The following is a 16,138-nucleotide window of genomic DNA, read 5'->3' on the forward strand; positions in this document are numbered from 1 at the left end:
GGGATACTTCAGTCTTGGTGACACCAACAGGCATAGCAACAAACAGCATAGCATTATACCTTCCCTTTAAAATTACTTATTCTTCAAATACTTTCAAGAGTATTATTCTTTCATCATGAATAAAGGAGCTGTGTTTTCCTCTCAGTCCGATTGAAGGTATCAGTAATGGTATCCAGTAATAGCATCAAGCTGAAAACCACTTTGACTGTCTTCCTCAGAATCTCATTCTTAATTTCTCAGGACAGTACCTTTCTTAAATACAATCAAATGAAATATGAATGTATGTGAAGAATAAATACATTTTAAATGCAAAAAGATATGACTGTAGCGCTGTACTCTTCGCTGTGATGGCTGAAGGCTCAGTCATCTAAATCTCACTATTGGAGCACAGGCCACAGAAAGTCATAACAGCAGTACAGAATCAAAAGGGCGGTAAAGAATGACACACGAGACTTGAAGTGAAACACTGCTACTCACAGAATCCCAAATGCTGCGCAGAGCATAGGAAAAGGAAGCAGTGGTATAAACAGACATATGCAGAATCAACTGTCAAGTGAAAATGAGCTATATCACCAAGATACAGAAATAAAAATATAAGCACACAATGCCAACAGTAGTAAAAATACTAAAATGAATTCTCACTCTCGCTGCTATACCTGACTCCTCTCGTTTCATTTTCCTTTTGTAATGGGAATTAGCATTGATCTGCACCATCTTCTTCAGGTCTAGTGTGTACAAAGTTTTCCCAAACGACGAAGAAATGCTCTTTTCATTTGCACACCGAGCAGTCTCCAATGCAAGGCAGATCTCTGCACTGTAAGAGATCCAGGAGCCATCATCTCCCTCCCAGAACCAAACAAAATCTGCAGATATAACACATGAAGAATCAGATATTCAACTTGATTTCAAAGGTAGAGAGATAAAGGATCAGCTGGCCTTCTTAAATAATTCTACTTCAAATATAATCTACAGGAAAGCAGGTTAAACAATAAGAAAAGGATATGACCTTGAACACAACCTTCCCCAAACCTGTATTCCCATTAAAACCTCTTGTATCTCACTCTGCACATATCACCCAGAACCTAACCCTGCAGGTAAATTGGTGTCTCCTTTATACCACAACAGGAACATACCCTTCCCCCAGGCCCTGATCCAGCAGTCCCATCAATGCCTCATTTACCCTTTAACTCTGTCATACTCTGCCCAAAAGCTCTGCAAGTCAATTCATTTATAATCATAAATCAGGAAGTAGAAACTAGGTGCTGCTGTTAAGGACAGTAAGATGGGTTACTCATTTAGTCCAAAAGTGAGAGCACAGAAGTTCCTGTTGCCTTAAGGCAATGGGAGAGTGGAAAAGTGCATATGGAGTGGGGACGCTACAATAACTTGAACAGTGCTGGTGCTGGCTCCACTCACAGGACTCCTGGTCTCTGACAGCAGCACGGATGGGTCTCTCAAATCCCGTCTTTGAGTTCTTTTGCACCATTTTCTTCAGGTCAAGATGGAATTTGTTGTCATCAGTGGGTGCAACTGTAAGTGTGTACTTGCCCGACCTGGATAAAGAGACAACCTGTAATTAATTTCTAGGAATCACAACATAAATAATGTGTGGCAAACAAAGGAAAATTAGTTCTTACCTGTTAATTTTCATTCCTGTAGTACCACGGATCAGTCCAGACTGTGGGTTGAGCCTCCTTACCAGCAGGTGGAGACAGATAAAACTGAAAGGATATCCTATATGAGGACAGAGCCTATCCTGTAACCCTTCAGTATAACCATTGGCAAAGAAGAAAATAACAAAACCAGAGTAGGATCAAGCAAGTAACCAGAAAGCTCAATAGAGCAGATGGAGAATAATGTAATAGATATGGGATGACGAACCGCTCTTGCATATACTTGGTGCTTGAGCAACCAAGGCTTCCGGTGTATTTGCTCAGTATTCATGCACAAAAAAAGATGTGTGGAAATCTACGAATCTGCAAGAGAAACAAGCTTCGAGAGGACAGAAGAAAGACAAACAGGGAAGGGCGTCTGGACTGATCCGTGGTACTACAGGAACAAAAATTTACAGGTAAGAATTAATTTTCCTTTCCCTTTATGTACCCGGATCAGTCCAGACTGTGGGATGTACCAAAGCTTCCCTAAACTGGGTGGGACCGAGACAGTCCCGCTCGAAGCACTTGTAGCCCAAAAGAACCAAGAAGCGGAGCTTGCACATCCAGGCGGTAGTGTCGAGCAAAAGTATGCAAGGATGTCCAAGTGGCGGCACTGCGAATCTCCTGCGGAGAGACCGATTGACTGTCTGCCTAGGAAATAGCTTGACAACGCAGTGAATGAGCCATTAGGCCCTAATGGCCTAAGATCGCTTCCTTCAACCACTGGGCAATACTGTGAGAGGCAGACCGCACCCCAGCCCGAGAGACTGGCGTCTGTGGTTACTATCGTCCACTGAGGGACTTGAAGAGGCATTCCCTGAAGCAAATGAGGAAGGGAAAGCCACCACTGCAAGTCGGCGACGGTAGAGCCCGAAGACAGGAGGACTGTGTGAAACTGTTCCGCCACTGGCTGCCAACGGGACAGCAAAGCTTTCTGGAACGGTCGCATATGAGCAAAGGCCCAAGGGACTAGGTCGATGGTAGAAGCCAAGGAGCCCGAGACCTGCAGGTAGTCCCAAGCCGTCGGAGAAGGCAGCAAGATCCGACTCTGAAACCAGCCGATCCCAACTTGAGAGCCCACGTGTGAGGCAAGAAGACCTTGCCCACCCAGGTGTTGAAGTGGGCTCCCAGGAACCCAAAATCCTGGGAGGGCTGAAGGTAGCTCTTGGAGAAATTCAGTATGCACCCGAGAGACGCGAGAAGAGCTAACACGCGATCCACCGCCTGCTGGCAAAGAGCCTCCGCCTTGGCCCTGACGAGCCAGACGTCTAGGTAGGGGTGAACAAGGATCCCTTCCCGGCGGAGAGCTGCTGCCACCACCACCATGACTTTGGTAAAGGCGCGAGGTGCCGTTGCAAGACCAAAGGTAAGCTCCCTGAACTGGAAGACCCGGTGGAGGATGTGAACGCGAAGAGACTACGGCAGCCGCGATGAATCGGAATATGGAAATACGCCCCTGTGAAATTGAGTGAGGCAAGGAACTCTCCGGGGCGAAACGGCACGAGGCCCGTTCACAGAGTATTCATGTGGAAAAGCGGGATCTTGAAAACCCGGTTGACTCGTCTGAAGCCTAAGATCAGATGAAGACCCGTCCTGCTACCGAATGACGAAGTAAATAAAATTCTGGCCTGCGGCAAGTTCGCTATCTGGAGCTGGGACCACCGCACCCAGACACAAGAGCCTGGCGGGGGTTTGCCCCACCGCTTGCCGCTGGGACCAACCGCACGGGCAAAATAGAAAAAGATCCCGAAAAACTCGAGCAAAGCGAAGGCGCACCCGTCTCTGAGAACGTCAAGGACCCACTGGTCCGACCGCCTAGGAAGGGGACAGAGGAATGAGCCCAGTGAACTCCATTGTGTGGCAGGCATAAGGATGGAGTGCATGGGCTGGCCCTCGCGAAAGGGACGACGCCCACGAGAAGGCTGTGACCAAGACTGCGTTTAAGAAGGAAAAACCCCGAGGAGTCACCTGCCCACGTGGGGTAAACTGTCTCCGGCCCCGAAAACGTGGATGAGAGGGTGTAAAGGAACGGGATTGCTTCAGACAGTCCTCCGGAAGCTTATGGACCTTATTTTCCCCTAAGGAATCCATAGTTTCTCAAGGTCCTTGCCAAAGAACAGCTTACCTTTGAACAGCAATGTGCCCAACAGGGCTATGGAGGATGGATCGGCCGACCAATGGCGCAGCCAGAGGAGCTGTGTGGCGGACATCGCTGAGGCCATCGCCTTTGCATGGACGCGGAGAAGGTTGTATGCGCAGCCTCTGCCCACGGGAGGTCCTGGGTGCAGAGTAATTGTTGAACCCACCTGAGACTTGCCCGCAGCATGAGACTGCTGCAAATAGTCGCACGCACCCCCAGCACCAGGACATCAAACATGTGCTTCACATGAGACTCGAGCATGCAGACCTGGGCGGCTTTAAAAACCGGGAAACCCTCCTGTATCGTGACCGCATAAGTAGTCCACGGAGGGATTATTGTTTTTGGTTTTTTGTTTTTTTTAAATCTAAGCATACCTCCGGGAGGGGGAGTTTGTCCAGGGCACGGCCCGCCGGAGTCCAGGCTCGGGAGCGTTCCATTCCCGCAGGCGCGACAACTTGTGCGTGGGATGAAAGGGGAAGGCGCTTGCCGGATCCCTGATTCCCGCCAGGACCGGGTCCATAGTCTAGCAAAGAGGCCGTGAGGGTGTCCGTAAGACCCTGGGGTCGTCCCCCTCCAGGGGTGGAAGGGTATCCTCCGCATCCGGAATGGCGGCAGGATCCGGGGATACCGCATCCACCGGCAGTTCGGGGGGGGGGTCACCCCCGGGACCACCCGTGCCCCAAGGGAACCCACGGGCTCCGCAGCCAGTCTAACCATCAACGACGCGGAGAATTTTCTTTTTTATTTGCAGGGGGGGCAAGGGGGACCTTCCTCCTCCTCCTGCAGGCTAGCTAAATAAAATCTACGCAGGAGGAGGGCAAATTCAGATAGAAACCGAGCCCTGGCAGTCCCAGGTGGGGGAGGGGGAGGTGAGGGGGTGTCAGAAAACCCATCCTGGGGGGCCACGGGGCTCAAATCGAGGGGTAGCTGCAAAAAAATTGGCCCCCCAGCCCCAGGGAGCTCCGAAAACGGAGCCGATAAAAAATCCAAAATGGCCACCGTTCCCGGGCTTTCCCGACCTGGGAACGGCCTGGCCAAGCTCTGGGGAGTTGATCCCCGGGCTAAATTTGCCTGCCCTGCCGAGGAGGGACCTTCCCCACCCGGCAGGGAGGCAGAGAAGAGGCCCCCTCACAAAAAACGCGAAGGGGGCTGGCAGAGAAGAGGCAGGCTGCCTGCCGCGGCAAAGAGAGAGCCGCACTGAAGAGAAAAAAACTGCAGAGAGAAATATGAGTGACAGCCGGGAGGCCCGGAGCGAAGCAGGGGGGAATCCTGCTGACTCCTGCCTGTCTGGCTGCCGATTCAAGCCCAGGTGGGAACAAAGACACAGAATATTGGTCTGCTGCTATAGGTAAGTAATAAAAGTACTGAAAATACTTTTAAAAACTTACACTTGTTTCTGTGCCTCTGGGGTTTTTTTTCTAAATAGACTGAGCACAGCAGCGTAAATTTTAGACCCTTCGGCAGCCAGAGGGGGGGGGGGAGACGAGAACTGGACTACCAGACTCTGTCCCCACACCTGGAAGCGGTAACGGACACAGGCTATGCACTGCACAAGGGGCAAAGCCCCCCTGAGTCCGGCAAGAGCCAGGAAACGGAGCAGTCTCCTGAGAAAAATTCTACAACTTCCTGACTAACCTTTTAATTTTATTTTAACAGGAAGAAAAAAACAAAAAATCCCTAAGGAATAAGTACTTGCTTGATCCCAGAAGGAAGGAAGAAAAAGAAGGCTGACTAGCCTAGATCAGGAGACCGAAGGGAGACGTGCTGCATCTGCTGAAGACAGACAAATACTGAAGGGTTACAGGATAGGCTCTGTCCTCATATAGGATATCCTTTCAGTTTTAGTCTGTCTCCACCTGCTGGAAAGGAGGCTCAACCCACAGTCTGGACTGATCCGGGTAATACAGGGAATGTTCACTTTTTATTGTGAATACAGTCACATCAGTGGTACATGTTCAAAGGCAAAAATAGTGATGCATAGTGTAAGAACAAGGACCCCGATACAGCCGTGTTTCGCATCAGGGCTGCGCGTCAAGGGGACGAGACCTTCCATATATCTTAAATTCTGGAGCATTTCAATGCAGAAGGACCATGGAGCTGACTGTATGTAATTAGGATGCAAGGTGTGGCTAGTCGTAGGAGGCAAGTCCAAATCTGTCCGCCATGTGTTCCTGGGTTGCCAGGTGAGAGAAGCAAGCGGCATATCCTTCAACCATTCCTGTTCCAGTGTCATCCAAGGTTTAGGATCGTCCTTCGCGTGCCAGGTCACTATTGGTCGTATTTGTGCTGCAGTGTAGTACCATAATAAATTTGGCAAGCTCAGGCCTCCTGATGACTTGGGAGGGCGATGATGCCAGAGAAAACGTAGGAGTTTTCGTTGCCAAAGGAGAAGGTTAGTTTTACTAACTGGAGTATTTAATGTTTGAAAAAGATACAAAAACCTGGGAAGTACATTCATCTTAAGAGTTGCCAATCTACCCAGCCATGTTAGGGGGATAGAGTTCCATTTTTCTAGATCTTTGTCTATCTTCTGTATGAGGGGGACGTAACTAAGCTGGAATAGATCAGAAGTGTTTTTGCTAAGCTGGACCCCAAGATATTTTAGTTTAGAGGGTGCCCACTTAAAGGCATGAGGATTGTAGAGAGTGTACCAAATCCGGTGGGCATGTGAGATTCAAAATCTCCGATTTGTCCTAGTTGAATTTGAATCCAGAAATGGCACTAAAGTTTGCTAATTCAGATTCAATAGCTGGTAGCTCTTACTGCTGCGCGGTAAGAGCAAAACCCTGTACGCTCGGATTTTGTCTAATGTGAATGGCCAGAGGTTCAAGGAATATAGCAAATAACAAGGGTGACAAAGGACACCCTTGTCTGGTGCATCTACACACCGGGAAGGGTTCAGTGTAACGACCATTGATTTTGAGACAAGCGGATGGGACGTGATACAAGGCGCTTATCCAATTGTGAAAAAAGGGACCAAATTTCATATAATGCAAGGTTTGGAATAAAAAGGGCCAGTGGACCATATTGAAAGCTTTTTCTGCGCCTATGGCCAGGAGAAGATGGGCCACCTTCTGAGTGGAGAAACCCCAGATAATATTTATGATTTTTCGGACATTGTCACTGGCCATTCGCCCTGGGATAAAACCCACCTGGTCCAGATGTATAATTTGAGCAATAAAGCGGTTAATCCTGTCCGCTAGTAGCTTTGCAAGCAATTTGAGGTCCAAATTAATTAATCATATAGGGCGGTATGAGGCACAGAGGGCAGGATCTCTACCAGGTTTAGCAATGATGGTAATACCTGCCTTATTCGAGTCCGGATTTAAAGTGCCACCCTCCCGCAGAAAGTTAAAGTGACGCTGTAGATATGGCATGATATTAGTATCAAAGGCCTTATAAAATTTGGCAGTAAGGCCGTCTGGGCCCGGGGCCTTTCCAACTATTAAATTCTTAATGGCTGCCAGGATTTCTAATATGGTAATCTCTGCATTAAGTAAATCTGTCATTTCAGGGGATAGTTGGAGTAACTAGGTGGATTGAAGATAATGGTCAATGTCTCTGAGCTGTATATGTGACTCCGCAGAGTACAGTGACCGATAAAATTTAAGAAATTGTTGTGCAATAGCAGAGTGAGTGGATTCAATATGGCCTTGATCTGTTTTGATTTTGAGAATATGGTTTTGGAGGGCTTGTTTTTTAAATTGGTGAGCAAGGATCCTTCCAGCCTTATTACCCCCCTCGAAATGAGATTGTCTAGTGAGATTTAACACATGAGCAATAAGGTCCAACTCAAGTCTCTGAAGTTCCTCTCTAGCCTTAGATAACTGAGTGAGAACCTTCTTGGACCCAGTCTGTACATGACTCTGCGTTAAGGATTTAATTTGACCCCGGAGTGAGACACAGGCTGCTTCCCTCTTTTTTTTAAGAAAAGCTGTGTGAGAGATAAAACGCCCCCGAATAAAGGATTTGAAACTATCCCATAGTATTATCTGTGAGGAGACTGAGTTCTCGCTTATTTGGAAATATTCATTGATTAAGGACATTGTGGATTGAATGAACGGAGGGTCTTGTAATATAGAGTCGTTAAGTCTCCAGAATTTGCTCCCGAGGTCACCACCCGTGAGGTAGAGCGTTATAGAGATCGGGGCAAGATGTGACCAAGATATTATTCCCACCTCAGAGCGCTGGACACTGTGATATAAGAATTTATCCACCAGCAGGTAGTCAATTCTAGAGTAAGAATCGTGGGCTTTAGAGTAGAATGTATAAGATCTGGAATGTGGATAGGTCAGTCTCCATGGATCCACCAGATCATGTGCCTGCAATAAATCCTTAAGAGCTCTAGTGTGCACAATAGCTGTATGTGAATGACCCTTGGAGGTGTCTATAGAGGGTGATATAGTGACATTCAGGTCGCCACCAATGATAAGCCGGCCATCCACATGTTGCGGTACGATATGCTGAATTTGTTGAAAGAAAGCAGCCTGTTCTCTATTGGGTGCATACAAATTCAGAACAGTGAAATCCATATTATGCATAGTAATACAAAGAAGAATATATCTCCCCATAGGATCTGTAATACATTTTTTACATTCAAAAACCAAGTGAGAAGCAAATAAAACTCCAACCCCAGCATATTTAGATTTTTTAGAAGCTGCTGCAAAGAATTGACCATTAAATTTAGAGGATTTCATGAGAGACTCATATCTACGAGTCAGATGGGTCTCCTGTAGTAGTATAATATCTGGCTTAGAGAGTGACATCTCTTTATAAAAAAGAGAGCGTTTTTGAGGGGAATTAAGGCCTTTCACATTGACTGAGAAAATTTTCAGTTGAGCCATGGTGTCATGAAAATATCTGGATCTGTAATTAGAATAAAGAAGTTATCCCAGGAAATGTCATCAGAGATACCAACAATGATAACACTGGGCACAGTAAATATCTTGTGAGGGATAAATACCATAAAGATAGTGGAAAACGGAAAAGGGACCCATCTTCCCAATGTTTAGAAAAGTAAGCAAGGGCAATGACTGGTCTATTAGATTCTGAAATCTTAATAATAGCATGATCCCCAGGAGGACTGTAGTTGTCCTCCGAACCCCTAAGAACAACCTGCAAATCCCTCCGAGCAGGTATACTACCATCGTGGTGTGGGGGGTGTATGACGGACGAGTTGTTAGCAAGCCACCTTTCTTCTGCGTTGGCTGCGGGGTGGAAAAGCCAATGGCCGACAAGCTAGAAAAAGCTTCGTCTGGGATCAGACATTTGTGTGTGATTCCCTCTAGAGAGTATGAAATTCCAAAGGGGTGCATCCATCTATATTTTATGTTCTTGTTGCGAAGGAAAGTCGAGATATCTCGAAATGTTTGCCGGTTTTGAAGAGTTGCATAGGAGAGATCAGGAAAAATAGAGATGTTATGACCTTCCCAGGTCCAATTGTTTCTCTCTCTCTCACAGCAGATGCAACCTTTTCTTTCGTGAGATAATCAGTAAAGCATACAATTATGTCCCGTGCTTTATTTGTCCGAGGAGCCCTCAATGCTCGGTGAGCCCGGTCAAATTGAAGTGCGGGCAGATTATCAGGATCACATTTGCGAGTTTCCTGCAATATGTGTAGGCAAAAGCTTTTAATAAGCACATGGCAGTCTTCCGTCGGCGGACCTTCGGGGAAACCCCTAAAACAGAGGTTACTCCGTCTTGTTCTATTTTCAAGGTCGGCAAGCTTGGAATATAATTGAGTATTAGCCACCCGGAGCTCATCGCATAACTTATTATTAGTAGCGGAAAGCTTGTGGTTACCTTCCAGGCGCACATCAAGATCGTCCACCCGATGTCCTAGTGAATTTAAATCTTCCCTCATTTCTTCCATGTGCGCCAGGAGTTCTTGTCGGTAAGTTTTGATATCTGCCCTGATACTAGAGAACCATTCTCTGAACTCAGCCCAAGTCGGATGCTCTGAGAGTTGGGTTTCGGTGGATTCAAGGCAGCTCTGGTGAGGCTCCGGGCCCTCAGATCACGCAGCGGCGCCATCTTGTTCCACAGCCTTGCGGCCCAGCGGATCATCAATCTCGTCCTTTCGGTAGGAAAATCGCTGAAAGTCCGGGTTTTTCTTTCTGAGCTTCATGGCTCTGGGTTTAGGCGATCAAGCCGTATATAATGTAGCAGTTATTGGTGAAGTAAAGACGCAGATTCTGGAGGATTAGGTGAGGGACGGCAGGAGCTCCCGGATCAAGCTACCATCGATGCGTGTAACCGGCAATATTAGTTTCTATACTGCCTAAGAATGAACAACTACCTGCAGACTCAAACTCATCATTCCATGAGAACTCAGAAAACTGATTCAATATCTCGCAACAAGAGAGCGTTATTAAAAATCCCTCATATCTCAGGAATGTGCTTGCTGTTACCAAATGACCCACATAACATGACCAGCACAAACCTGAAAGCCTTGGTGATTTTTGTGTTCATTTCTTGATGGTAAACATTCCAGACTTCTCCATCATCCTTCCATTCCCAACGTAAGTCCAAATCAGATTCTGTTTTTACACTTTCTGACTCTTCCTCCTCCTCTTGGTAACAAGGCATAGGCTTTCGTTTCCGTCTCTCATCTAGAAAACGAAGAATGACAAAATTTGGTCTTTGTCTCTAATCCCTCTCCCCCTACCCTTCCTCTCCTCCCCTTCTCCACATCCTCAGCCTTGCTTTAGACCCTGTAAATCCCCTCTCTGTAAACTGTTTCTCTCTGCTGCACGTAAGTCCCTGTTTTACTGTAAGCAAGGGTTCTCTGTGGAGCTCCATATGTCTTTACCAGGCCCAACCCCAGCCTAAAGACAGCCCTGAAAAATATATTATACCTGCTGCAACATATTATAGAAACTTGTAAACACTTCAGCCATAGCCTTTGTTCCCTACCTCTAGGAAAACAGCTGAAAGTGTAGGGAGTACTATCCAAAAGCTAGGATTGTAGGGATGTAGCACCCCCACCTCCTACAGCTCTGGTCAAAAGCAATATCAGGTGGGGCATGTCTATCCGTCCCCCTCCCCGCTCCCCTCTGCCATGCACCTGCCTCTCTCTCTCTGCCTGCTAGCTGTGCATTTAGCCAATGGGCAGCAATAACACAGCAGCAGGATTAGAGGTGGGAAGAAACATTCCAATGGTGCTGCCAATTACTTTGCTTCATTATGGTGTTACTCCTGGGGGAATTCTGCGCTACTGCGGAATGCAGAATTTGCGCAGAATTCCTCCTTTGCGCAGATTTCCTCCCTTACCTCACAGATTTCTTCCCTCCCGATAAAAAAAAAACCCGGAAACAAGCTACGCACGGACAGCGGCCAATCTGGGACAGCGACGTCAGGTGGCACATGCAAGGCCGCAGGAACCACTAGGCGAGCTAAGCCTGTGCCTAGGGTGCTGCGATTTAGGGGGCGCTGCGGCAGGCGGCAAAATTTTGAAAGGGCAAAAAGTGCTCTTTCAAACTTCTGCCAGCCCCCGCCTCACTGTGCCACCCTCCCGACGCCCCCCTTGGGGTCCAGCAGAGAGCCCGAGAACGATCTGCCGCTCCCGGGGCCTCGGCTTCCACTAACCAAAATGGCGCCGGTGGCCTTTAGCCCCTATCATGTGACAGGGGCTACCGGTGCCATTGGTTGGCCCCTGTCACATGGTAGGGGCTAAAGGCCACCGGCGCCATTTTGGTTAGTGGCAGCAGAGGCCCCCGGGAGTGGCAGATCGCTCCCGGGACCCCACCTGGACCACCAAGTAATTTGTAAGTTTTCTTTTGGGGAGGAGAAGTTAGGGCTGCGGCTGGAGGTGGCGCAAAGCTGAAGGTGCCTAGGGTGCCCAATTCCCTTGCACCGACCTGGGCACATGGAGATTGGGGGCATTGCATCGCAGCACAGCACCTCAAGGAGCAAGCAGCAAGAAGGAGAAGAGGGAGAGAGAGAAGGGAGGGGAACAGAGGGGAGGGGGGGGGAAGAGAAAGAGAGGGGAAAAGAGGGAGAAGGGAGGGGAACAGAGAAAGAGAGGGGCTAAAGAAGAGGCCTTGACCCAGAGAGTGTATGTTTGAACCCTTGGGTAGGTGTCTACCTGAGAGAGAGGGAAAGATGTGGGGAGACAGAACAACATGTGTGACAGATGGCATGTGAGAGAAAGCATATGTCTATTATGTAAGAGAGACAGTGAGCATGGATACTCAGGTGAAGAGGTTAGCAACAACTGCAGCAGTCCCTGACAGCTTGGCTTATCTGCCAGCAGCAACAATTGACACTGCTGGCAGATGAGCCAAGTTGCCAGGGACACTCATTGCACTGAAATGCAGAATAATTTGCAAAACATATTGTTTTATTTTGAAAAATAAATGTGCAGAATTTTGCAGAATTTAGAAAATGTGTGCGCAGAATTTTCAGTTTTTTGTTGCAGAATTTTTAATTTTTTTGCGCAGAATTCCCCCAGGAGTAGATGTATACTGAGCTGACGTGCACACTCACCAGAGGAAGAATGGATACCGGCAGGCATACAGACACATTGGGGCAGCACAGTTTTTCCTCCCCATACTATCATATGTTGGGGTTTGAGAGAGTGCAGGGAATACAAGAGTGTGGGGGACAGTGCAGAAGATATGAGAAAATATAACAGCAGAGGAAATACAAGAGACAGTGCTAAGGGCTGTGGGAAGTGAGGATGGGACTATGAGAGAGAGTAAGAAGATGGAGAGTGCATGAGAGAGTATGGGGGTAGTGGAGGGAATTCACAAGACCACTGAGTGGAGAGTGTGTAGAACTGGCAGTATGGGCTAAAAAGGGAAAAACGAGACCCATAGAAAGAGAGCTAGGGGAAAGGAGGGAAGAGAGGGCATAAGATAGTTGGGGGAGGGGTAGAAGGGGTGTAAGACACCCACACCGGATAGGGCTGGAGGGGAAGAAAAAAAGCCTGGAGAAGATATGAGGGTTTATGAGACAGCTGGGTGGAGCTGATAGAATGCCTAAGGGCCAGGAGAAGTGCAGGATGTGACAGAGCCAGAGAAGAGGAGGCTAGATGGTATGCAAGACTGTCAATCGTGGTAATAGTGGGTATGTGAAAGAAAGATAAAAAGGGTGGCACGGGGGGTGTGGAAAAGAGGGTCATGACAGAATCAATGAGGTGATGAGGGCGTGTGCAGGAGAAAGAGTCAGATGTTGCATGATCCCAGCAGACCTCCAAGAAAGCATTGAGGTAACCTGTACAAAGCGGCAGTTACAACCCTAAACAGTAAAAGAAAATTAGGTCTTACCTCCGATAATTTTCGCTCCTGTAGTACCAAGGATCAGTCCAGACTCCTGGGTTTTGCCTCCACACCAGCAGGTGGAGACAGAGCCAAACTTGTCAGGCTCCGCATATATACCAGGGTGCCACCCACAGCCTGTCAGTATAACGTAATGTCAAAGCAGAAAACCCTGAACTGAACACTAACTAAAAACCCCCGGGAGATTAACTGGAGAACCCTGGGCTCACTGACCCCAATGAGGACCATGCCCCAAAAGAGAACCAAGCATATAGCAACTGATCTGTGTAAAGAAATCCCCCAATATCCTCGCAATTAACAAACCAGCGGACTCTCCGAAACTGAGAAATTACTGAGGGTGGGACTCTGGACTGATCCTTGGTACTACAGGAACGAAAATTATCTGAGGTAAGACCTAATTTTCTTTTCCCTGTACGTACCGGATCAGTCCAGACTCCTGGGATGTACCAGAGCTGAGATTACTTGGGATAGGATCCGGAGAGGCCCGCTCTTGAAACGCCTGCTCCGAAATTGCCTTCCCATGAACCCTAGACATCCAGATGATAATGACGCGCAAATGTATGCAAGGATTTCCAAGTTGCAGCCCTGCAGATCTCCTGCGGAGAAATCTGCATACACTCTGCCCAGGAACGCGTCAAATGGGCCTTGAGACCCTGTGGGACAGGTTTACCACAGAGTAAATATGAGGAACCTATGGTCTCCTTCAACCAGCAAGAAATGGTGGTCTTGGAAGCCATATTACCCCTTTTTGGACCCTGACAGAGCACAAAAAGGTGATCCAATAATCGAAAGTCATTAGTCACCTCCAAGTACAGTAGAAGAGATCTACGGACATCCAACTTCTTCAGCTCCCTTGACACTGGATCCGTCCTCGGAAGATCCCCAAAGGCAGGAAGATCCACCGACTGATTCAAGTGAAACGAAGAAACCACTTTCGGGAGAAATGAGGGAACCGTGCGCAGCGTAACCCCTGCTTCCGAGATCCGCAAAAAAGGCTCCCTACAGGACAAAGCCTGAAGCTCTGACACTCGTCTGGCAGACAAAATTGCCACCAGGAACACCGTCTTTAAAGTAAGGTCCTTAAGGGTTGCCCATTTTAGAGGCTCGAAAGGAGGAGCACACAGAGCCTTGAGAACCACATTCAGATTCCAGGAAGGGCACGGAAACTTCAAGGGCAGCCGCAGCTGAGATGCCCCCTTCAGAAAACGGTTCACATCGGGATGCGCCGCCAGGGGCCTTCCTTCGAGAGACCCCTGAAACCAACCAAGAGCCGCTACCTGCACCCTCAGAGAACCACAAGATAGACCTTTAGCTAGACCATCCTGCAGAAAAGTCAAAATAGCTGAAACGGATGCCCGGCTAGTGTGAATTGAACGCTCAACGCACCACGATTCGAAGACCTTCCACACGCGTATTTACGCCAATGAAGTTGACTTCTTACGCGATCTCAACAAAGTAGAAACCACCGCATCAGAATAGCCTTTGCTCTTCAGACGACGCCTTTCAAAAGCCATGCCGCTAGACAAAAGCGATCTACCTGATCGAAATACACGGGTCCCTGATGGAGGAGATCCGGAAGGTTCGGAAACTGCAGCGGTCGCTCCACAGCTAGGTTGAGGAGATCCGCAAACCAAGGCCGTCGTGGCCATTCGGGAGCCACCAGAATGACCTCGGACGGTTGAGCTTCGATGCGCCAAACTATTCTGCCAATCAGGGGCCAAGGAGGAAAGACATACAGAAGAATCGAGGTGGGCCACGGTAACGCCAGGGCGTCCACCCCTTCTTCCCCCTGTTCTCTTCGGCGGGCAAAAAGCCTTGGGGCCTTGGCATTCTGAAACGTCACCATCAGATTCATGGCCGGCATGCCCCATCTGTCGCAGATGAGTTGGAAGGCCTTGTCTGACAGTTCCCACTCTCCTGGGTCGAGATGATGGCGGCTCAAGAAGTCTGCATGAATATTGTCGACTTCTGCTATATGGGATGCCGCTATACTGGACAGGTGCCGCTCCGCCCACTGGAACAGCAGGCAGGCCTTGAGGGCCACCGGTTGACTTCTGGTTCCCCCTTGACGGTTGATGTAGGCCACCGTAGTCGCGTGGGAAAGTCGGTCAGAGGACTCTGACCGACTTTCCCCGGATCAGGGAATGAAACGCCTGCAAAGCCAGACGTACCGCCCTGGTCTCCAGCCGACTGATCGACCAGCGCACCTTGGTCGCGGACCAGCTGCCTTGAATCGACTTCCGTAGACACACCCCCAACCATGGAGGCTAGCTTCCGTGGTGACCACCGTCCATTCGGGAGTCACCAGGGGCACTCCCCGGAGAAGGTTGGTTGGGGAGAGCCACCACTCGAGGCTGAGACAAGCTGGCCTTGTCAATAGTAATGGGAGATAAAATTGTTCTGACACCGGGCTCCAACAGAAGAGCAACGCAGACTGTAAGGGTCGCATGTGAGCGAAAGACCAGGGCACCAGGGCCAGCGTTGAAGCCATGGAACCTATCATCTGTAGATAATCCCAAACTGTCGGCGGTTGTTTCAGGAGTAAAGACCGCACCTGCCCCTGCAATTTGCGGCAACGCTCCGACGAAAGAAAGACCACCCCTTGGCGAGTATCGAACAGCGCTCCCAAAAACTCCAGAGACTGAGAGGGAATGAGATGACTCTTCGCGCTGTTCACCACCCAGCCTAGGGAATGCAACAACTGCATTACTCGAGTGATCGCTGACCGACAGAGGGACTCGGACTTCGCCTGAATCAACCAATCGTCCAAGTATGGGTGTACCAGCAATCCTTCCCTCCGAAGCTGTGCCGCTACGACCACCATGATCTTCGTGAAGGTTCGGGGAGCTGTGGCCAGCCCAAAGGACAAGGCCTGGAACTGATAGTGCTTCCCCAGGACGTAGAACCGGAGATGCCTTTGGTGATCTTCCCTGATCCTGATATGAAGATAAGCTTACGTGAGATCCAGGGATGCCAGGAATTCCCCCGGCCGCACTGACGCTATGATGGACCGTAACGTCTCCATGCGAAAGTGCGGGATCCACAGACATCTGTTGACACCC

General features: G+C 48.8%; 1 protein-coding gene across 1 annotated transcript in view; it reads right to left on the reverse strand.

Moving 5' to 3' along the window:
- The window catches only part of PARP2 (poly(ADP-ribose) polymerase 2), a 163,688-nt gene that overhangs the window by 144,043 nt on the left and 3,507 nt on the right, over positions 1–16,138 (reverse strand). Inside the window, exons 2-4 of the mRNA XM_029614939.1 lie at positions 10,238–10,406; positions 1,417–1,553; positions 657–863 (exon numbers count right to left, since the gene is read on the reverse strand). Of these exons, the coding sequence (XP_029470799.1) occupies positions 657–863; positions 1,417–1,553; positions 10,238–10,406 (513 nt within the window). The remainder of the gene's footprint in view (positions 1–656; positions 864–1,416; positions 1,554–10,237; positions 10,407–16,138) is intronic.

Source organism: Rhinatrema bivittatum, chromosome 8, assembly GCF_901001135.1.
Source record: "Rhinatrema bivittatum chromosome 8, aRhiBiv1.1, whole genome shotgun sequence".
Lineage (NCBI taxonomy): Eukaryota > Metazoa > Chordata > Amphibia > Gymnophiona > Rhinatrematidae > Rhinatrema > Rhinatrema bivittatum.